Genomic DNA, 23236 nt, shown 5'->3' on the forward strand with positions numbered 1-23236 from the left:
GTTCCGGTGTCACGCAAGGTTCGTTTCCTCTTTTCTTCTCGCGTGGCGTATGCATACGACACATTTTCGAAGAGTGTAAGAATTGGGATTTGTATTTATCCTCTTGACCGCGCCGCTTGGAGCCTTGTGACCGGATTGGTCGGAGCTGCGTAGTTCGCCCTCCAAAGGCTGCGGCGACGGTGTTTTTCTTTCTTTCGTTTGTGACCCGATGTGGTTGCGTGTTCTAACCTCCCGTGGGGTAAGGTTATTGACTACTTCTGTTGTCTTCGTTGCTGTCTAATTTTCGCGTTTGCTGCGGTGTTTTGAGTTTTTGTGTGGCTAGCCTCGCGTTAGCGCCCTGGCTACCACAACTCGTGGTTTACCCTATTTTTCCTCCGCTGGCTTTGGCGGCGTTAGCGCTTCTCTCGGTTTATTAGCGCCGCCTTCTCCGGCGGTGTTGCCGTTTGGTTGTTGCTTTCCTTTTTTGTGCCTTTGCTGGTGAGGGCAGCATCAGCGTCCCCGCTCACAGCTTACGGCGTCGCGCTTTTCGCTCGATTGTTTGTCTTACTTACTTTTGTGCGTGCCCCGCCTGCGGTGCGCACCTGGCTTCAGCTGTGCAGGTGGCGTTCGCGCCCCTTCTCTCAGCTTGTCGCCGCTTTCGCGACTGCTGTCTGCCCCTTCCTCCTGAGGAAGACGCCATTTCCTTGGCGGCTTCGGCTTCCATTTTTCATGACGACGACCGTGACCCGGGGTCTGTGGTTTTGGGACCGAACTCTCCAGCGTCCGCTCAGAGTTCGTCCAGTGAGGCGGGGGATGGTTCTATACGGGCTGTCCTGCGCAATGCCTTGGACCTCCTGCATTTGGAGGTGCCTCCACAGGCTCAATCGGCGTCTGAGAGCGCTTTCTTCCGGCGCAGGCGCCCTTCCTCGGCCTTTTCTATCCCCGCATCTGTCCACCGTCCCTCTAGGGGCCCTAGGGGCCGGAGGGCCAGGGACCGAGGCCTTGGGGCCGGCCGTCGGACATTTTTCCCACCAGCAGCTCAGTTACTGGGCTGCTCGTGCCTCGGGCCCATGGGTGGTCTCCATCTTGACCCACGGGTACGAGCTGCAGTTCAGACGCCGGCCTCCTGCTTCCTGTCGGGTCAGGGTGACTCTCATCGCCGACCCGGCAAAAGCCTCAGCTCTGGACCAGGAGCTGTCCGCCCTCCTGACCAAGGACGCGATCGAGGCCCTGGACCCCCTGGCACAGCCCGGGGGCTTCTACTCGACGTACTTCCTTGTCCCAAAGAAGACCGGCGGATACCGACCGATACTGGACCTGAGGGGGCTCAACAGACATCTCAGGGTATTGCCATTCCACATGCTGACCATGAACGACGTCTTGCAGTCGCTCGCCCAGGGGGAGTGGTTCACGTTTATAGACCTGAAGGACGCCTACTTCGACGTCCCCATCGCACCTCGACACCGTCGATTTCTCCGTTTTGCCTACAAAGGCAGTCACTGGCAGTTCCGTGTGCTCCCTTTCGGGCTCTCCCTCGCCCCGCGGGTCTTCACTCGGTTTGTGAAGGCTGCTCTGGCGCCCCTGCAGTCTGCGGGCATGAAGGTGCTGCCGTACCTCGACGACTGGCTCCTCTGCGCGCCGTCGCGGGCTCAGGTGATCCGGGACACCTCCGATCTCCTGTCACATGTGGCCCTGTTGGGTATCAGGGTCAACTTGCACTCTTGCTCGCCGTTGCCTCCGCCAAGCGTGTCAGCGACCTTGTCGGTTAGACCTGAATGCCTGCGATGGCACCCGGATGGCGCCGGCGTCACTCTGTGGCCGAACACTGCCTTCATTCCCAAGGTGTTGTCTGGCTCTCGTTCTAACCAGCCTCTACGGCTTACACGTTATGTACCCCCTCCTGCTGATGGCGGGGACAGGCCGGAGCTCTTGTGTCCGGTGAGAGCCTTGCAGTGTTACAGCTTTTTGTTTGTTATGGTGGTCCTACCAAGGGCTCCGCTCTCTCCAAGCAGCGCTTGTCTCACTGGGTCGTGGATGCCATTCACCATTCCTACCTGCTGTCGGGCCGCCCCCTGCCGTCAGGGGTGCGCTGTCACTCCACCAGGAGCGTTGCCACGTCTTGGGCCGCCCTGAGGGGTGTTTCCCTGGAGGATATCTGTGCTGCTGCCTCATGGGCGACACCTTGCACCTTCTCCAGGTTTTATAGCGTGGATGTCGCCTCTCCCCATCCGCTTGGCGTGATCTTGGGTCCTGCTGGGGCTTCTCAGTGAGGTTTGTGTCTGGGATCCCTCGCGACTACGCCAGTATTAGTCATTCAGTGCTTAAAGCACCGCCTTCTGGCGGTCGGGAGGGACGAAATAGAACGAAAGTTACGACTGTAACTACGGTTCTATGAGTCCCGGACGACCGCCAGGGCGCCCTGTCGCTCGGAATCCTCGTGTTCACGCGAGAAGATTCCGTAGGAAACGAACCTTGGGTGACACCGGAACTTATACCCTTCTAGGGTCACCCAGGGGTCACAGGTGACTAATTTGGTATGCATTACTCGAACTGCGCATGCGCGAAAGGAACATTCAGTGCTTAAAGCACCGCCTTCTGGCGGTCGTCCGGGACTCATAGAACCGTAGTTCCAGTCGGAACTTTCGTTTTACCTTCACTTTCCTGTCACTGGAGCAGGTTGCTAGGAGACGGTCGTCGGGGGAAAAGGCACAACAGAGAACCTCGTCGTCGTGGGCTTGGATCTCTGTCAGCTTCTCACCGGATGTGCTCCTAAAAATCTGGGAACATGCAATGGAAGTACAGTGTACTTTAGTTTAAAGTGAAACAAAGTCATGACTAAGGTTATTTTAGTTAACTAAAACAAACGAAAAAACTAAAATTCAAAAAACAATACTTAACAAAATCAAACAAAAACGAAAATGCTTTTTTAAAAACGAAAAATGTCCTTTGTTTAGGTCTTTGCTAATTAATTTAATGCATGATCTTCGGGGATGATTTTAAATGTAATTTTAAGTAGATTTATTTTTATATTTACCGGAATAAAGATGACTGGAAATGTGTCACGCAGAAGTGACGTCATCTAGCAACAGCCAATAGAAAAGCACCTTCTCTGGGGATTTCAACCATGTAACATTGGACTCTACTTTGGCTGCTTTTAATCAAGTTGTGGACTGCCCAACCAGGAACAACAGGACGATCGATCTGCTGTATGTTAACGTACTGGATGCATACAGAGTGACTCCCCTCCACAACTTGGTCCAGCTACAGCAAATATATATTCCCCTGGTTCAAAAGCAACCAGTGACAACTCGATCTGTCAGGAGGTGGTCCCCTGAGAAGGAAAGTGCCTTGAGAGACTGTTTTAACACCACAGTCTGGGAGGTGCTGATGAACAAACATGGTGAGGACATAGAGGAGATGACACACTGTCTGACGGAATTATGTAAATTTCTGCGCAGATGTAGTCTCCACTGTCAAGAATTCCGCTACTACCCTAATAACAAGCCATGGGTAACGCGGGAAGTCAAGATTATCCTCAACAAGAAGAAGGCTGTCTTCAGGAGCGGAGATAAGGAGGCAATGAAAGCAGCACAGCAGGAGGTGAAGATGTGTGTGAAGGAAGCTAAGGACAGCTACAGGAGGAAAGTGGAGCAGAAGCTGAGGGACAACAACATGAGGGAGGTCTGGGAAGGTGTGAGGACCATAACAGGTCTCAACACAAGACCAGAGCCGTAGAGGGGACAGTTGAGAGGGCAAATGAACTGAATGACTTTTTCAATAGGTTCAACCAGCCCCTCCCTCGCCCTCCCCCCTCCACATACCCTCACACCACACCACCCCCCTCCTCCTCCTCCTTCCCCCTCACCCCCACATCTCAACACAGTCACCACTACTCCTCACCACGGAACAGGTCAGAGGGCAGCTCAGGAAGGTCCGACCCAGGAAAGCCGCTAGCCCGGACAAAGTGTGTCCAAGACTACTGAAGGCCTGCGCTGCAGAACTGGGGGAACCAGTAAAACAGATCTTCAACCTCAGCCTGCAGACTGGGAGAGTGCCAACACTCTGGAAGGCATCCCGCATCATTCCTGTTCCGAAAAAGAACCGGGCCACTGCCAGCGAGTTGAATGACTTCCGATCAGTGGCACTCACTTCACATCTGATGAAGACGTTTGAGCGGGTCTTCGTCAGCCTCCTCAGACCTCAGGTGCAGCACGCCCTGGGACGCCTGCAGTTTGTGTACCAACCGGGTGTGGCCGTGGAGGATGCCATCCTCTACCTTCTCGAATCCACTACCATCTGGATAAGGGATGTGGCACAGTGAGGATCCTCTTTTTGGACTTCTCCAGTGCTTTTAACACCATCCAGCCCCCTCTGCTTCGGGACAAACTAGGCAGGATGGGAGTGGACCCCCACCTGGTGAACTGGATCTTTGATTACCTCACTTGCAGACCACAGTATGTCGGGCTGAAGGACATCACGTCTGACACTAGGGGTGTTAAAAAAAAATCGATTCGGCAATATATCGCGATACTACATCGCGCGATTCTCGAATCGATTCAATTAAAAAAAATCGTTTTATTTTATTTTATTTTATTTATTTTTATTTTTTATTTTTTTAAGAGCTCAGAATTGTTCATTCGGTAGTCTTACCGATTCAACGTCTTATCATCATTGCCTTTTTTTTTTTGTGTGTGTGTGTGTGTGTGAATCGATTTTTAAACTTCCATTTTTAATGGAAAAATATTTAACAAAACGTCTGACTTCGGGTTAGGATTCACACCTTGAGCATGGAAGAATGTTATATGAACGGAACATTAAGCCTTAATATTTTATTTTAATGCTGTTCAAACATGAAACAGATTACAACCTCTATAAGACTGAAATTTCAGATAAATAAATAATACATTTTCATATAAATCTTACACTCTACAAGCTTACTGATTAGTATTTTCTAAATTTGAATGAAAAAAAATCGCAACAATCGACTTATAAATTCGTATCGGGATTAATCGGTATCGAATCGAATCGTGACCTGTGAATCGTGATACGAATCGAATCGTCAGGTACTAGGCAATTCACACCCCTATCTGACACTGTGGTCAGTAACACAGGAGCCCCTCAGGGCACAGTGCTGGCTCCTGTTCTCTTCACCCTGTACACCTCGGACTTTTGCTACAACTCAGAGACGTGTCATGTTCAGAAGTACGCCGATGATACAGCCATCGTTGGGTGCATCCAAGACGACAGAGAGGAGGAGTATCGGAGACTAGTCAGAGACTTTGCTGCATGGTGCCACACCAACCACCCCCAGCTCAATACCTCTAAAACAAAGGAGCTGGTCATTGACTTTAGGAGGTCCAGACCAGGACCGCGACCAGTCCTGCTCGAGGGAGCTGAGGTGGAGGTGGTGGACAGTTACAAATACCTTGGGTTGTGGCTGGACAATAAACTGGACTGGACAACACACACCCGTCACCTGTACAGGAAGACACAAAACAGGATGTACTTCCTGAGGAGACTGCGTTCTTTCAACATCTGCAGCAAACTTTTGAAGATGTTTTACCAGTCTGTGGTTGCCAGTGTCCTCTTTTACATCGTGGTGTGCTGGGGGGGGGCGGCACATCCAAGAAGGACTCTTACAGACTGGACAAGCTTATCAGGCGGGCCGGCTCTGTGGTCGGCGTTAAGCTAGACTCTCTGGTGACAGTGGCAGAGAAGAGGACTCTGGACCAACTGCTTGATATTATGGACAATACCAGCCACCCTCTGCACACTGTCATCAGCATTCAGAGGAGCCTGTTCAGTAGAAGGCTGACGCTCCCCAAGTGCTGGACCAACAGACTAAAGAACTCTTTTGTCCACCGTGCCATTGTACTCTACAACTCCTCACTGGGGGGGAGGAGGGTGTAGCGTGCACTTCACTTCACAAATATGGCACTTTACGGTACTTTAATTTATTTAATTAAATCGCCGGTGTAATAACCATATTTATTTATTGATTGAATTTTTATTTTTTATTTTATTATTATTATTATTAATTCAATCTCTGGTGTAATAACCTTATTTATTGATTGATTGAATTATTTTTTATTTTATTATCTGTTCTTATTGCTGCTGGACATGTAAATTTCCCAGAGGGAGCCATCCCAAAGGGATCAAAAAAGTCAAGTCTAAGTCTAAAATATATTTTATGTTTTGACACTTTGAAGCACACAATTTCTGAGGAATATCAATATTGATTTCATTGGATTTAATATTTAAGTGATTTTATTTATGTATTTACTTTTGCAATGTTACACAAAAAATTGTCAGTTTATAAAATGAAACAATTGACTAGGCAAGTTGCATGACAATAGTGTTTAAGAAAGACACAAATTTGTTGACAGAAAGTTGTCTCCGTTATGAAGACATTTGTATTTGTTTTTTTTTTGTATTCAAAACAAGTCGATTTGACCTGTAAGGTCCTAAAAAAAAAAAAAAAAAAAAAAAAAGATCCAGAGTACAGTATTTGCTATTTGAATGGCTTCTAAGCAGATACCTTGAGCGTCTTGCTGGCTCCGCAGGAGGCGATTTTGGCTCCGTCGCGGGAGAAGCACGCGGCGTAGACGGAGCCCTGGTGGGGATGGATCACCAGCCGGGATAGACTCTCCACGCTGCTCTTATTTCTAGACACGGAGGCAAACGAATTGGAAAACGCGTCTGGTGGGGACAACGTGAACGAGTCTTTCTTTCGCTTCGCTTACAGCCAATCAAAGTGGAGTTTCCCGCTTCGGGCCCGCTCCCGCGCCTGCTGCAATGCCTGCCTATAGACTTCCGAGGCCTGAGGCTGCGACAGAGCCAGCTGGACCACGTCGGGAAATGGCCGCTGCTCCAGCTGGTGACCGCTGAGGGACAAAAACTCCTGGAAGTGACTCCGAATGTTGCTGTTCTGTAAGAAGGGAGGGGGAGGGGGGTGGGGTTATTATATATATATATATTATTTTTTTGTAGTTAGTTTTAATTAGTTTTCAGGGTGGTTTTGTTGGTTTTTATTAGTTTTAGTCATTTAATAAATGGTACATTTTAATTAGTTTCAGTATTATTTTTTAAATGTGTATTACTTACGCGCTACATTTAAAAAAAAAACAAAAAAAAACAGTAAATTGAAAAAAGCAACAGCGCCAAGGAGCGACGTCATCTGAAGGTGCTTTTTGATTGGCTGCTGCTGCTGCTAGATGAGGTCACTTCAAACGTCCTTTTTCCGGTGAAATAAATATCCTTAAAAAACATATTTTATCCTCCCTAAAGGCAACGAAATTAAATGATCGAAAATGAAAAGACATTTTTGCGATACAGTCATTATAGTTTTAGATAAGTTTTCGTTTTTTAAAAAGCATTTTCATTTTGATTTTATTTTGTTAACTATATATATATATATTTTTTTTTTTTTTGGGGGGGGGGGGTTAATAAATATAAATACTTAGTTTTAGTTAGTTTTAGTATTTGTTTTTGTTTTATGAATATGTATTTTATTTTATTTTTTTTTATGTTTTAAGTGTCCGAAAGACAGGGTTTTTTTTTCTTTTTATGCTAGTGCATTCAGAAGGCTTTGATGCAGCCTCTCAACTGCAAAGAACGGTTGCAGAAATTGTAGTTATTACACAAACGGCCAGCAGGTGGCAGCAAAGTATAAGAGCTCAACCAGGGCCATGGTGAAAAAAAAGGCTCAATTACAATTCTAAAATAGATTTGTGAAAATTTATCAAACTAAGCTATATTCTAATGCTAATTGCTGCAAAATGGAAACAGACATAAATATATTTTTTTCTTGATGAAAGAAGAGACTTTAATCTTTGTTTTGATAGGTTCCATGTTTTTATAGCAATAGAACACAATATTCTGTGGGCCTTCCAAAATCAGTCAAAATCCAGTAAAACAGCCGGGAGCAAACTGGATTGATTCTGTGAAAATGGCGGCGAGCGAATGAGTTAATGTGTATTATTTGTGCATAATATTTCAAAAACAGCATGGGAGCGACGCCATTTGAAGGTGCTTTTCTATTGGCTGCTGCTAGATGACATCACTTCTGTGTGACACACTTTCAAACGTCGGTATTTAAAATTACATTTAAAATAATCCCCAAAGGCTGATGCATTAAATTAATTACCAAAGACTAAAACGGAGGACATTTTTGCTATCATTATAGTTAGTTTTAGTAAACTAAAATAATTTCAGTGGGGTCTCCTCAGTTACTCGAACCATTCTCCATGCTACATTCTTAACCTTGCTTACCTTTTTGTCCAAAATGGGTCCGTATTCCACAAAGTCATTTATAAGATGAGCCGGGCCCAGTATCTGCGCCTTGTGGGTGACCCAGTCCAGAGAGAACATGAGGGAGTAGAGCTCCTGGGAAGACGAGACCACAATCAGGAATATGAAATCCTCTCCCTAATTGTTCAGTTTGTTACTTGGGTGAGGTTGGCTTTGGCCATGTGGTAGGTCAAGAACCGGATCCAGTAGAGGCACTCCTGGTCCCCAGATGTGGGTGGAGTTTCGCTGTAGTGCTGCTGGTACTGACGCACAACCTTAGTGTGAAGGTTCTGCAGCACAAACACGTCACAAAAATCTAACTTTTTTTTTTTTTTTTTTTTTTTTAAAGTGAAGGCGAGTGGCCTTCACGAACAGACCTCGAGTTGAGCACGATTCTGCTCCACGAGGAAGTCCAGTTGAAGGTCGTGGAGGTAGTACAGTTGAGGTTTGCTGTGATTGTCCACAAACAGCAAGGACTTGTTGACAAACTCCTCCAGGATGTCCTCCACCTCCTCAGGCTCGAGATCCCACAGGACGGACAAAACCTGGAGAAACGAGGTGCCATATATATATATATATATATATATATATATATATATATATATATATATATATATATATATATATACACACAAACTATATATATACAGTGATACCTCGGCTGACGAACGCTTTAGCTCACGAACTTTTCGCCTCACGAACATTAAATTCGCGAGAATTTAGTCTCTGCTGACGAACTACTTTTCGGCGGACGAACCAAACCGCGCGGTCGAACAGCACCACGGTGGCGGCCACGAGAAGCTGACGCACGCTCACGGCGTCCCAGTTCGTCACCCCCTTTCTTTTAGTGCGGACGCGGTTTGTGTTTGATAGACATTTTGAGTGTACTTTTGCTATTATGGGACCGAAAAAGACCCCACCACAGGCTAGTGTTAAGCCTAATGCTTACCAGCGAGGGACGGCGATTCGGCGGCGCGTTTGCATTGTAGTCAATGGAGTTCGCGCCACTAAAAAAAGCTAAAGTGCCATCACGTACCTCAAAAAAGGAGAAAATCGTGCCACGGCTGTTTAGTCCCAGGAAAGAGGTGAAAGTAGTTGGCGGTGCTCACTTTTTGTTGACTCGCTAAAGTGCTCCACTTCCTTCTTCACCAAGGGACAAACCTCCTCCGCTCCGGTGAGCACGAAAGTGCGAATGAGTGACAACCGTTCCATAAACACTCTACGCGGTGAAACGCTCGCGAATGAAGTAAGTCTACCATTGCTACTATCCTTAAGAACTACCATCACAAAGTAAAATAAAACGACTTTATTATACAGTACAATTTATTTCTTTAATTACAATACAATAGCACATTTATTATACATAAAATAAGGTATATTTTTGTGTAGTTTTAAGGCTTATTTAGTAGAAAATTATATTTTATAGGGACCTGGGAACGGATTATTCTCATTTTAATGGTTTCTTATGGGAAATAAATGTTCGGAAGAAGAACTTTTCGGCTTACACACACTCTCTGGGAACCAATTAAGTTCGAGAGCCGAGGTATCACTGTTATATATACACACACACACACATATATATATATATATATATATATATATATATATATATATATATATACACATCTTCGTGACCACTTATTCCTCACAAGGGTCGCAGGGGGTGCTGGAGCCTATCTCAGCTGTCTTTGGGCAGTACGCGGGGGACACCCTGGACTTGTTGCCAGCCAATCACAGGGCACACAGAGACGAACAATCATCCACACTCACAAGCACACCTTGGGACAATTCAGAGCGTCCAATTAACCTGCCCTGCATGTCTTTGGAATGTGGGAGGTGACCGAAGTACCCAGAGAAGACCCACACGGGCACGGGGAGAAAATGCAAACTCCACCCAGGAAGGTTGGCGCCTGGACTCGAACCTGAGTCCTCAGAACTGAGGGGTGGACGTGCTAAACTTTGAAACAGTACTCCCTTTGTAATGACTATTTGCCACAAGGGCATTCACCGTGGCGGGAATTTTGATGTCAGGCTCCAGCACAGCGAGGTCCCGGTAGAGCTGTCGGTGCTCGTCGGGCAGCACCTCGATGCTGGCTGCCATGGCCTGGTCCAGCGCATCGTAGTCGTACGACGACGACTTGCGTATGCGCTTGAACTGCTTCTGCTGCAGCTGGCGCAGGTAGTAGCTCCAACGCTCGGGCTTCTCTTTGAGCAGCGCGCCGATCAGGGACACCACCAGCGGGGAGCCTGAAGCGGACGAAACTCGGGATGAAATATTGTAAAAAGTCATTTCTTTCATTTTATGTATTAAAAATGGACTAACTAAAAAATGGGATGAGGTTCACTAACTGATAAAAACCAACAAGCGTGACTGAAATTGGACTAAAATTAAGACTAAATTTAAAAATGGCAGACAAAATTAACACGAATTACAACCAGTGTTAATTTTTTTTTAATCAAAATCTCTTTATTTATTTTTTGCAATAATAGTGCATAGATTTCCAGTGCAAAAAAAGACTAAATGAAATGAAACACAGGACTGACATCCAGCACACACACAAAAAAAAGAAACAAAAATAAAATAAACCATAAAATTAAACCCCGTCACTGCCAATAAGATTCATGACCATTAGATATTCAGCTTTAGTAATGATTATGGATAACCAATGTCAACAAAATAAACAACATAAAAGAGAAGTCAAATTGTGGAATGTCAAGGGCCTGAGAGGACTGACACATGTTTAAAAAAAGGTCCCCAGGCACGCAGGAATCTCCCATTAGAATAATGGAGAGAGTATCTGATCTTTTCAATTTTCAAGCATGTCATTAAAGCTGCCAGCCAATCGGCGTGCGTGGGAGGAGAGGGATCCCTCCACCTGAAGAGGACAGACCTCCGCGCCAGGAGGGAGGCAAACGCTAAGGTGCGGCGCTGTTCAGAAGAAAGTCGAACGTCCTCTGTGACTCCGAACAAACCAACAAGGGGGTTCGGCTCCACCCTCACTGTCAAAATCTGGGAGAGGGAATAAAAAACCTCTGTCCAGAATTTGCTAAGTTTAGGACAAGTCCAAAACATATGAAAGAGTGAGCCGTCTGAGATATTACATTTGGTACAGAGTGGGCTGATGTCGGGATAAAAGCTGGCCAGTTTGGTTTTGGAGATGTGAACTCTGTGAACCACTTTGAATTGGATTAAATTATGACGAGCACACAGAGATGAGGAATTGACTTGTTTTAAGACGGATGACCATGTTTCCTCAGAAAAGGGGGCACCTAGGTCCTCTTCCCATGCCGCCCTGATCCCATCCATAGACGTCATCTTCAGAGCCAACATCATGCTGCAAAAAAGAGAGACAAGCCTCCTCTGGTATGGATTTGAGGAGAGGACAATGTCAACAATATTCCTGTCGGAACTTAGTGTGGTGGGCAATTTAGAAAGTATAAAATGTCGAATTTGCAGATAACGGAAGAAATTTGAATTTAAAAGTGCAAATTTATTGCGTAATTGTTGAAATGATGCCAAACTATTATCAATAAACAAATCTTTGAAGCGTGCTATTCCCCTCTGACTCCACTCTTTGAAGGCGTCGTCATTGAGTGAGGGTTTGAAAAAATGATTACATAATATTGGGCTAAATGGTGAGAAGTCGTGTAATTTGAAAAACTTCCGAAACTGAGACCAGATCCTCACTGAGTGTTTAACCACCGGATTTTTTAAAGATCTGGTTGAGAGTGGAAGAGAGGAGCCGATCAATGCAGCCAGGGATACGTCCTTCTCTGATCTCAACTCCATTGCCACCCAGCCAGGAGGATCCGGACGATTATGAAAGTGAGACCAGAATGTGAGACACCGCATGTTGGCAGCCCAATAATAAAAACGGAGATTAGGCAAAGCCAGACCACCGGCGGCCTTCGTCTTTTGTAGATGGGTTTTGTTAAGACGGGCCCTTTTCCCCTTCCAAATATAAGAAGAGATTGTTGAATTAAGATCATCAAAAAAAAATTTATGAATGAAAATTGGTAGAGCCTGAAATAGGTACAAAAATTTCGGTAAAACTGTCATTTTAATAGAATTTATTTGCCCAACGAGGGACATGGAGAGTGGTGACCATTGAGTATTTGTTTGATATAAGCTGATAAATTCAAGAAGTTCCCTTTAAAAAGGTCTTTGTGCTTACGGGTAGAGATAGACCGATATGCTTTTTTCAGGGCCGATACCGATTCCGATTATCGGTAGTCAAGGAGGCAGATAACCGATATTTGAAGCCGATATTCATTTGCAGTAAAAGTTAAAATGTTGGCACCAAATTTTTGAATAATGCAAACCCTAACAGTTCTTTACAATGGATTCTCACACTGCACTTTTCATTTTACATCCTTCTATCTGCAATAAGACGTTGGTGGCGGGGGGAGTTAAATGTGGGGGCCAATGTGACATTACCTTTTATAGCATTTGGGATACTTGTAGTTTTATTCTATAAATGTTATATTTTTATATTTTGAAGTAATAGGAGGAACCCTGTCATTCAAAATGTGCATCAGCTGTGGCATTACTTATTACTACAGCAAAAAAAATAAAAAAAATTCCATGAGAAAAACTATTCATCCCTGAACACCATACAGTTCTTGTAGACCTTATTATAATTATTGTTATTGTTACCATATAGACAGTTTTGATAAGCTGAGGATCTTAAATCGAGAACAGCAATATCATGCTACTCCTCTCTACAAGAGAACTGTCAAAAGACACTTCATCATGTAGTTTACTGCCACTTAGGATGCCCCAATCAACGCAGAAAAAGGTAGAGTAAAATAACTTGGTTATAATAATAGTAAGAATAACTTGGTTAAACAGACATTGTTGCGGTGGACCGCTGCCACTTTCTGCTGTTTAATGTGTTTTACACTTATAGACACGTGTGTGTATATGGGCCCACTATTCTCTCACTACTGTACTGTACTGTATCACTTAATGGCACAGATGTACTTGTCTAAATAATAACTGGGCTGCAACATTGCTAATTCACATTAACAAGCACTGTCTTAGCTGTCCACATGAATAGTTACTAACACACGAGAAAGTTATACAACACACCAAACATGAGCTCATTATTCAAAGTATGAGGCACGTAACGAAATTACATCACTGAACATTAATTGCAGCCGACTACGGCCGTAGATGTTACATATTAGTGGCATCCATTGAGAGCATAATGTCCCAACTGACAGCAGACATGACGTGAAAAGAGAGACAAAACGAGCAAATAAGCACACTATACTTTAGTGCACTTCTCTACTAATGCCAAACATACGGAAGAGAACACGTTCGTGTAGTTAAACGGTGTTTGAGACACTTAATTAGTTACGGAGCGGACTTTAACGAGGTGCACAACGAGCTGTCAATCAAATCGACGTCGAAGCTTAAGGCACACAATGGCAAACCAGTGCGACAAATAAACACAATATAAAGTAACTAAACGCTATTTAGTGTCACTGTGGCATCTCACTGCATAATAACCGCTATGCAACAAGTAGTGGACATGACCCAGAATGTAATGTGTGCGTCACGAGAGGTAAATATAATGACGTTACTCTACTCTTAACATGGAACTAGACAATATAATAATGACAACTGTTAATATTTGGAACCTTTCTAACAAACATTATTTACTTAATTAAGTGAAAATGTGTGTGATTCCCTCCCCGAGTAGTTCAAGTAGCGAATTAGCTACTGGGTGTTAGCCTACATGCTAAGCTGAACACACCACTGTTAGCTAGCGGGGATTCAATGCAAGGCAATGCAGCTCCATTCATATAGTGCATTTAATACACAACATAATTCAATGTGTTTAGCTTATCATGGTGAAACGATCGGCGGAGTCTCTTCTCTTTTAACTTACCTTCGAAGCATGTGTCTGTCGCGTTGTGTCTGTGGGTGCGTGTGTGACCGGCTACTGTGATACAGGCATACACTACTGATTGGTTCTGGCTCTTGCACGGCTAACCAATCAAATGCTGCTATGGGCGTTACATTGCTGGAGTTGGACTCCATAACAGACAGAGACGCTCTGGGCTGCATTCGAAGCGAAAAGACGGAGTTTTAAATGGATCGCTCATATCGGCCGTCAGATTAATAAAACAGACCGATACCGATATGTACCAATATGTCAAATATCGGCCCCGATTATCGGCCCGACCGATTATCGGTGTATCTCTACTTTCGGGTAAACGTGACGCCTAAATAGGAAATTTTGTAATTTTCCATTTTAAATGGAAAATTGCTAAAGTCTGAAGCAGATATAATATTGCCAATTGGAAACAGTTCACTTTTTTCAAAGTTTATTTTATACCCAGATAATTGACTAAAGTGATCGAGTAGTGACAGAGCCGAATGGAGAGAGGTGGTCGGATTCGAAATAAGCAGCATAAGGTCGTCCGCATAAATCGAGGCCTTATGTTCAATGCTGCCTCTCCATATACCCGTGATGTCATCTCAGCTACGGATGGCAATGGCGAGAGGTTCAATAACCAGGTCAAATAACATGGGGCTGAGAGGACAACCCTGGCGGGTTCCACGATGCAGGCTAAACGGATCAGACAACTGGGAGTTGGTTCGGATCAAGGCCGTAGGATGAGAATACAACAGTTTAATCCACGCAATGAAGTTCGGCCCAAAACCAAATTTCTCCAGCACTGCCCACAGGTAGACCCACTCCACGCGATCAAATGCCTTTTCAGCATCAATGGAGACTATACACTCAGGGGTATCTTCAGGAGTGGAATAGATAATATTTAATAATCTACGTATATTAAAGGAGGCAAGGCAAGGCAAGGCAAGTTTATTTGTATAGCACATTTCATACACAAGGCAACTCAATGTGCTTTACACGAGGAAAGACAACACATAAGCATCAAGAAACAGTAGTTAACATTCAGAGGAAGAAAAATAAATGAAAATAGGTTACAAACTAACAGTCTTAAAACATTATTCAACAAACTTTAAAAAATTTAACATAAGGAAGTTTAAAATGATAATGATAAAAATAAAAATAAAAATAAAAATAAAAATAAAAATAAAAATAAAAATAAAAATAAAAATAAAAATAAAAAATAAAAAAATAAAAATAAAAATAATAATTAAAAAAAACACTTAATTAAAGCTGTTTAAAAGTCCCTAATCAAAGGTATAAGAAAAAAGCAAAGTTTTTAACCTGGATTTGAAAGCATTTACACTCGGGGCTGACTTCACTTCTGTTGGCAGCCTATTCCATCTGTGTGCAGCATAATAGCTAAATGCAGCTTCACCATGTTTGCTTCGAACTCTGGGTTCCACTAGTTGGCCCAAGTCTGTAGATCTCAGAGCCCTGCTGGGCTTGTACTCAATCAGCATTTCTTGGATATATTCAGGACCCAAACCATTTAGTGATTTATAGACGAGTAGCAGAACTTTAAAATCGATTCTACAGCTGACAGGGAGCCAGTGTAAATCCTTAAGTACTGGAGTAATATGTTCTGATCTTTTTGTTTTGGTCAGAACTCGAGCTGCAGCGTTCTGAATGAGCTGCAATTGTCTCATGTTCTTTTGAGAGAGTCCAGTCAGAAGACCGTTACAGTAGTCTAGTCTGCTGGAGATAAAAGCATGGATAAGCTTCTCTTGGTCTGCTTGAAGCATGCAGTCCTTCAGTCTGGATATGTTTTTCAGCTGGTAAAAGGCTGTTTTAGTGATAAATTTAATATGATTACTGAAGGTCAGATCTGAGTCTATTAATACCCCAAGATTTCGAACTTGGTCTTTAGTTTCTAAAGACAGTGACTCAAGCTGTTTTTTAACAGCAATCCTCTTTAGTTTATTGCCGAAAACAATGAGCTCCGTTTTGTTTTTGTTCAGCTGAAGGAAATTTTGGTTCATCCAGTTGTTAACTTGCTCTAGAGAATGACACAATGCGTTAATAGAACTGCTGTCATTTGGGGACATAGATAAATACAGTTGTGTGTCATCTGCATAACTATGATAGTCAACATCGGTGTTCTGAAGCATTTGACCCAAAGGTAACATATACAGACTGAACAACAGGGGTCCAAGGACTGACCCTTGAGGGACCCCACATATCATGGCCTTTCGATCAGATTCAAAATTTCCAATGGTCACAAAGTAACTCCTTTCCTCCAAATAGGACCTGAACCATTTAAGGACTGTTCCATTTAATCCCACCCAAGTTTCCAGCCTGTCTAACAGTATGTTATGATCAATCGTGTCAAATGCTGCACTGAGGTCCAACAAGACGAGCACTGATACCTTCCCTGCATCAGTGCTCAATCTTATATCATTCAGTACTTTAATCAGAGCTGTTTCTGTACTGTGATGAGGTCGGAAACCTGACTGGAATTTATCCAAAAGTCCGTTTAAGCTCAAAAAATTGCTGAGTTGATTAAAAACCACTTTTTCAACTATTTTAGTTACGAAGGGAAGGTTTGCGATTGGTCTATAATTTGCTAGCAGGGAGACATCCAGTGTTCTCTTTTTTAAAATGGGCTTGACGGCGGCTACTTTCAGACATTTAGGAAGTTCACCTGATTGAAGTGAGCAATTAATTATTTGTTGTAAATCGATCTGAACAGATTTCACAATGGTTTTGAAAAAGCCAGATGGAATTGTGTCAAGACAGCTCGTGGAAGGTTTCAATTGCTGAACCAAGTCTACTACAGTATTTTGATCCACTGAGTCAAATTCTGTCATGGTAATTAAATTATTCCTAGGTGATTTTAAGTGCAGCATCGTTTTGTTATTTTGCTGGTTTGTAACAATGTTTGACCTGATGGCTTGGAGGAGTGTCTACCCTTTATAAAACCAGTTTGATCCTCAGATATGATGGTCGGAAGGATGTTTTCTAATCTGTGAGCGAGAACTTTGGGCAGGATTTTTGCATCCGTGTTAATGAGAGAAATGGGCCTATAGGAGGCGCAATATGTGGGATCTTTGCCTGTTTTGGCAATAAGGGTGATACAAGCTTCCGAAAATGATTTAGGAAGGGAGCCTTGCCTAAACGATTCGCAAAGCACAGAACAAAGTTGCGAAGACAAAAGCAAAGAGAACTTCTTAAAAAACTCAGCTGGGAAGCCGTCGGGGCCTGGACTCCTGCCTGACTGCATTGAAGAGATAGCTGAGACTATTTCAGCCTGTGTTATGGGCTCATCCAGTCTCGTACCTTGGTCTGGTTGGAGTTTGAGAACATTAAGGCTGTTTAGAAAATCGTGTATGGCATTAGGATCAGGGGGAGATTCCGAAGAATAGAGATTTGAATAAAAGTCTTTGAAGGCATCATTAATTTGAGTATGGTCCATGGTGATTTCACCGTTATGTGTATGAATTTTAGTTATGTTTTGCTTCGCAGAAAAGCCCTTCAGCTGGTTTGCAAGCAGTTTGTCGGCCTTGTCTCCATGGGCATAGAATGTGGCTTTGTTTTTCAGGAGCAAATATTCAACTGAATGGGTAGTGAGTAGGTCAAACTTAGTTTGGAGCTCTAATCGTTTTTTATAAAGATTTTGATTTTTAGTTAGCGCATATTGTTTGTCAATCTCCCCAATTTGATGAGCCAGATCTGAACGCTCCTTGTTAGCTTTACTTTTCATTTGAGCTGTGTAAGATATGATTTGTCCCCTGAGGTAGGCCTTAAGGGCATCCCATACAACCAGACTGGAGACCTCAGGGGATATGATAGTGGACAAGAAAAAAGTTATTTCATTTTCTATGAACTCCACAAATTTGTCATCAGACAGCAGAGTGGAGTTGAAACGCCACTGTCTGCTGCTCCGGGGGAGATTTGGGAGGGAGATGGCCATGGAGACGGGCGTGTGGTCTGAAATGACAATACTATGGTAGTCACAGGATCGGACAAGGGGGAGCAGACCATGGTCAAGGAAAACATAATCTATGCGTGAATATGTGTGATGAACGTGTGAAAAAAAGGAGTATTCCTTTCCCTGGGGATGTAGAGAACGCCACACATCACAAACACCATACTGCATGAGGAAGGCCTGAATAAGATCGGCTGATTTACTAGACGTGCCGGGGTTGGTGGAAGACCGGTCTAAGAGCGGATTCAGCCAGCAGTTCAGGTCACCTCCAAAGATGAAAGAATGCGTATTTAGGTCTGGGAGTAATGAAAATAGGTGCTCAAAAAAAGTTGGTTCATCCACGTTGGGGGCATAAACATTAACAAGAACCACCATTGTGTTGTATAATTTCCCAGTCACAATAACATATCGGCCAAACTTATCAGAAGTCACATTATGAGGCTCAAAGGTAATATAAATATAGTCAGTGACTTTGGCTTTCAGTTTGGCGTTGTCGCTGCTCAGCGCGGCACAGGTATTCTCCAGGTCGCTAACCCGCTGGCTCAAGTCGTCCGCGGCGAGTTCTAGTGAGGACACACGCTGGTCGTGGTCGTCCACAGTCTGTCTCAGCGTGTCCAACTTCGAGTCCAGTTCATTGAAAGAACTTTTGAACTCGGCCGCGAGCTCCTCGCGGTGCCTCTCAAGCAGTGGCGGAGCCAGACTTTTAAAAATAGGGGGGCCAAGGATACTTCATCCAAAGATGATGCCAAATTTGTTTTCATGAAAATTAATTTCAATCGGAGTCTCTATCGATGTTCAAATATATTTACGTACATATTAAGCACAGGGGAGATTTTTGCACATAATGTGCCGTTTATTAAGAATGTATAAAATGTACAAAAAATAATAATTCAGCACTGTTTAACTTGAATGAACTTGCACGCACATGAAGATACTGTATTCATGCAATTACAGTACTTTTATCAACATAACATTATAATATGAACATAATGCAAATTTGTATTACAGTATGACTAAAGATCCTGTCTAAGTGCCAAACTTCATTTTCCACACACCCTATGAAAAATAAATGTATTACTCCAACTACTACTTCATTTACAACCACATAATTTATTAATGTGATTAATTAATAATAATGTTAATAAATCCTCCACTTCTACCTGTAAATGCAAACGTCAGTTAGTGTCTGTTTGAACTTTCAACTAGGCCGTGGGGTGAACCCCAAAAAAGTGCCTAGAAAATGAGTTTCGCTCCACTGTCTGGGCACTACTTGTTCAATGCATTTTTTGATAGATAATACCCTTCTGAACTTTGGGTTAAAAGTTCACCCAATGTTTTCCTGCCCCAATTTTGTCACAAGCCAGAAATGCATATTTAGGTAAATAACAAAAAAACGAAAATCTTGTGCTGCTGTTTTTGGTTGTAAAACGTCTTACATTAAATTTGACAACAGAAAATCATTCCCAGATGTTATAAATACACGTACCTAACATCAGAAACAAGTATTGGTGGTTTGGTGCAATCATGTGAATTTAGATCATTAAATATATTAAACTTGTGCCAAAAAAACAAAAAAACGCTTCAACTAGAAGTGAAACCAGCACACGGATGTTACATTTAGCTATGTTTATGTTTTATATATGAAAACAATTCACAACCTATTACGTCATGAAAGGTACACAAGAAGCAGCATACATTGGCCAAAAATACTACAATGCACCACAAACCTGTCACGCCGCCACCAGAGTGGCGGGTCATGCTTTTATTTGTCACAGTCAGGTTCCTGTTTTATTTTGAAATTACTAACTCTCATCTCACCCCAGGTCACTTACCCTTCCTGCAGCTCACTGATTACCGGTCCACGCCCATGATCACCACCACCTGTTCCCAATCAACCCGGACATAAAAGCCACCTGATTCCTCCCCTCAGTGCCGAAGTGTCACATCTCAGTGCATGGAAGCGTCCTCACAGTCCTTGATCCACAGTCCTAGTTTGATGTCTTGCCTTGCTTTGTCTTGCGCCCTTTGTTTGCCCCTTGTTTTCCTCCCTTGTGGAGCGCCTTTAGTTGTCCCTGTTTTTGAGTGCCCTTTTTGTATCTCCAGTTTGGAGCTCTTTTTGTTCAGCCTTTTTTCCCTCTTTGAGAGGTGTTTTGAGTTTCGATATATTAAAACTGCAGCCTTTTTGGCCAACTGTCACTCTGCGTCTGAGTCCTACCTCCTCGCTTCGTGTCAGTACACTCCGGCCAGCATGGACCCAGCGGAGAAGTTGGAGATCTGGCTGCAGACCCAAGAGACTCGCATGTCGCACCAGGAGAAGGTCCAGCAAGCCATGGCCACCCGGATGGGGAAACTTGCTGGACAGGTGCAGGAGCTGGTGAGCCACCTGCAACACGCCACGCCGAACGTCACGAAACCAGAGACCGCTGAACTACCGATCCCGACTCCAGTCGTGTCCGGGGCTGGTTTGAGATTGGCTTCCCCGGAGCGATACTCGGGAGACCAAGGACAATGTCAGGCATTCCTGACCGAATGCGACATACACTTTGAACTCTCACCACAGGCATTCCCCACGGACCGTTCCCGCGTGGCCTTTATGATTTCCCACCTGACTGGACGAGCCAGAGACTGGGCCACCGCGGAATGGGCACGGCACTCCCCGACTTGCTCAACCGCAGCCGGGTTTAGCAGGGCACTTCGCCTCGTGTTCGATCCAACCAACATGGATCGGGAAAAGACTCGAGAGCTTAGTAACCTCAGACAAGGCCGAGAATCGGTGAATGATTATGCAATCCGATTCCGAACTCTAGCGGCCAAGAGTGGCTGGAATGACACAGCCCTTTTTGACCACTTTTTGAAGGGGCTTTCCACAGCCATGCAAGAACTCCTACTGCCCGTGGACTTACCTGGCGATTTGGACTCATTGATCTCGTTGGCCATCCGCACAGATCATCGAAGGCGAGATCTTTTGCAGACCAGCGGACATCAACGGGGACACGGCTCCGGATTCTTCCGGCATCCAGAAGCAAGAGGTCCTCCGCAAGGTGCACTTCCCCAGTCGCCCACCGCGGGAAGACCCAGCGAGAGTGACGAGGAGCCGATGCAGCTGGACCGCGCCCGATTGTCTCACCACGAACGCCAGCGACGTCGTCAAGAGGGGCGATGCTACTACTGTGGAGAACAAGGCCATCTGGTGGTAGCTTGTCCCACCAAAAGAGGCCCTCCGGTGAGTACCGCGACTCACAAGCAAGGCAAGAACCGAAAACTCATGCAAGTCAAGATTTCCTGCAATGACATTTCCACAGACTTGCTAGCTCTCATTGACTCCGGAGCGGACGAGAGCCTCATGGATTGGGGTCTGGTGGAAAAATTGCAGGCAGGCACGGAGCCACTTTCCACCCATATGAGGGCCAGGGCGCTCAATGGGAAAGACTTATTCCTCATCACGCATGTCACAGAGCCTCTTGAGATCCATATTGGACAGCACCGAGAACTTCTTCGCTTCCATGTCTTCCGTTCCCCATCACACACACTGGTCCTGGGTCATCCCTGGTTGCAGTTGCACAACCCCCGCATCGACTGGCGATCGGGGCGAGTCCTGGACTGGGGAGATGATTGTGAACACCATGGGGTGGAGCGGCCAGCGGCAGAGGCACCTCCCGCTGCCATCCGACAGTTGTCTCTCGTGAATGACCAGGATTACCCGGACCTGAACACCGTTCCCACCTGCTATCATCCTCTCAGGGAGGTGTTCAGCAAGACCAAGGCCATGTCACTTCCCCCACATCGATCCTATGACTGTGCGATCGAGTTGATTCCTGGATCTACCATCCCCAAGGGGAGATTGTACTCGGTTTCGGGTCCCGAACGCAAGGCCCTAAACGAGTACATAGACACTTCGTTGAAAGCCGGACTTATTCGGCCCTCGTCATCGCCAGCTGGAGCCAGTTTTTTCTTTGTGGGCAAGAAGGATGGCTCATTACGCCCTTGCATTGACTACAGTCCCCTGAATGAAATCACAGTCAAGAATCGTTATCCTCTGCCCTTGATGTCTTCAGTATTCGACCAGCTCCAGCAAGCCAAGATATTCACCAAACTGGATCTCCGCAACGCCTATCATCTCGTCCGTATTCGTGCAGGGGATGAGTGGAAAACTGGCTTCAATACTCCCCGAGGCCACTACGAATATTTAGTCATGCCCTTTGGACTCACTAATGCGCCAGCGGTTTTCCAGGCCATGATTAATGATGTGCTCAAGGACTTCCTCGACCAGTTCGTGTATGTGTATCTTGACGACATATTGATCTACTCACCGGATTTGAAAACCCACCAGCACCATGTCACCCAGGTCCTGAAACGCTTGCTAGAACACAAGCTCTATGTAAAGGCTGAAAAGAGCCTTTTTCATGCGGATACCGTCTCATTTCTGGGATTCATCGTATCTCCTGGCAAAGTCGAGATGGAGCTGGAGAAGGTCAGCGCAGTCAGGGACTGGCCCACACCGGAATCCAGAAAAAAGGTGCAACAGTTCCTGGGCTTCGCCAACTTTTACCGACGCTTCATCCGCAACTTCAGCTCCATCGCTGCTCCACTCCATGCCTTGACCTCGCCACAGCAACGCTTCGTCTGGACCCCGGAAGCCAACGCCGCATTCAACACACTCAAGAAACGTTTCACAGAGGCTCCGATACTCAGAGTTCCCGACCCTACCCGCCAGTTCGTGGTTGAGGTAGATGCCTCCAATCTGGGTGTCGGAGCCGTGCTATCCCAAAGGAGCCAGGAGGATGGAAAAGTGCATCCCTGCGCCTTCTTGTCCCGGAAACTCTCAAAGGCCGAGCGCAACTACAGCGTAGGAGACCGAGAATTGCTGGCTGTCAAGGTCGCCTTGGAAGAGTGGAGGCACTGGCTGGAGGGCGCGGAACACCCCTTCATCATCTGGACAGACCACCGCAACCTGGAATACCTACGTCAAGCCAAAAGACTGAACCCACGACAGGCCAGGTGGTCATTATTCTTTAACAGATTCTCGTTTTCTCTGACCTACAGACCCGGAAGCAAGAATGTTAAAGCAGACGCTCTTTCGCGTATTCATGACCCGGAAACCACAGCAACCGAACCT

At 45.0% G+C, this 23236-nt stretch overlaps 1 protein-coding gene across 2 annotated transcripts in view; it reads right to left on the reverse strand.

Moving 5' to 3' along the window:
• Positions 1-23236, reverse strand: part of apaf1 (apoptotic peptidase activating factor 1) — a 74309-nt gene that overhangs the window by 25845 nt on the left and 25228 nt on the right. Inside the window, exons 8-14 of one of the 2 annotated variants that reach the window (XM_077499348.1) lie at positions 10277-10515; positions 8646-8813; positions 8427-8558; positions 8251-8364; positions 6723-6907; positions 6518-6644; positions 2631-2756 (exon numbers count right to left, since the gene is read on the reverse strand). In XM_077499348.1, coding sequence (XP_077355474.1) covers positions 2631-2756; positions 6518-6644; positions 6723-6907; positions 8251-8364; positions 8427-8558; positions 8646-8813; positions 10277-10515 — 1091 coding nt within the window. The other variant, XM_077499351.1, reaches the window with a different exon arrangement.

This window comes from Festucalex cinctus, chromosome 16, assembly GCF_051991245.1.
Source record: "Festucalex cinctus isolate MCC-2025b chromosome 16, RoL_Fcin_1.0, whole genome shotgun sequence".
NCBI classification, from domain to species: Eukaryota; Metazoa; Chordata; class Actinopteri; order Syngnathiformes; family Syngnathidae; genus Festucalex; species Festucalex cinctus.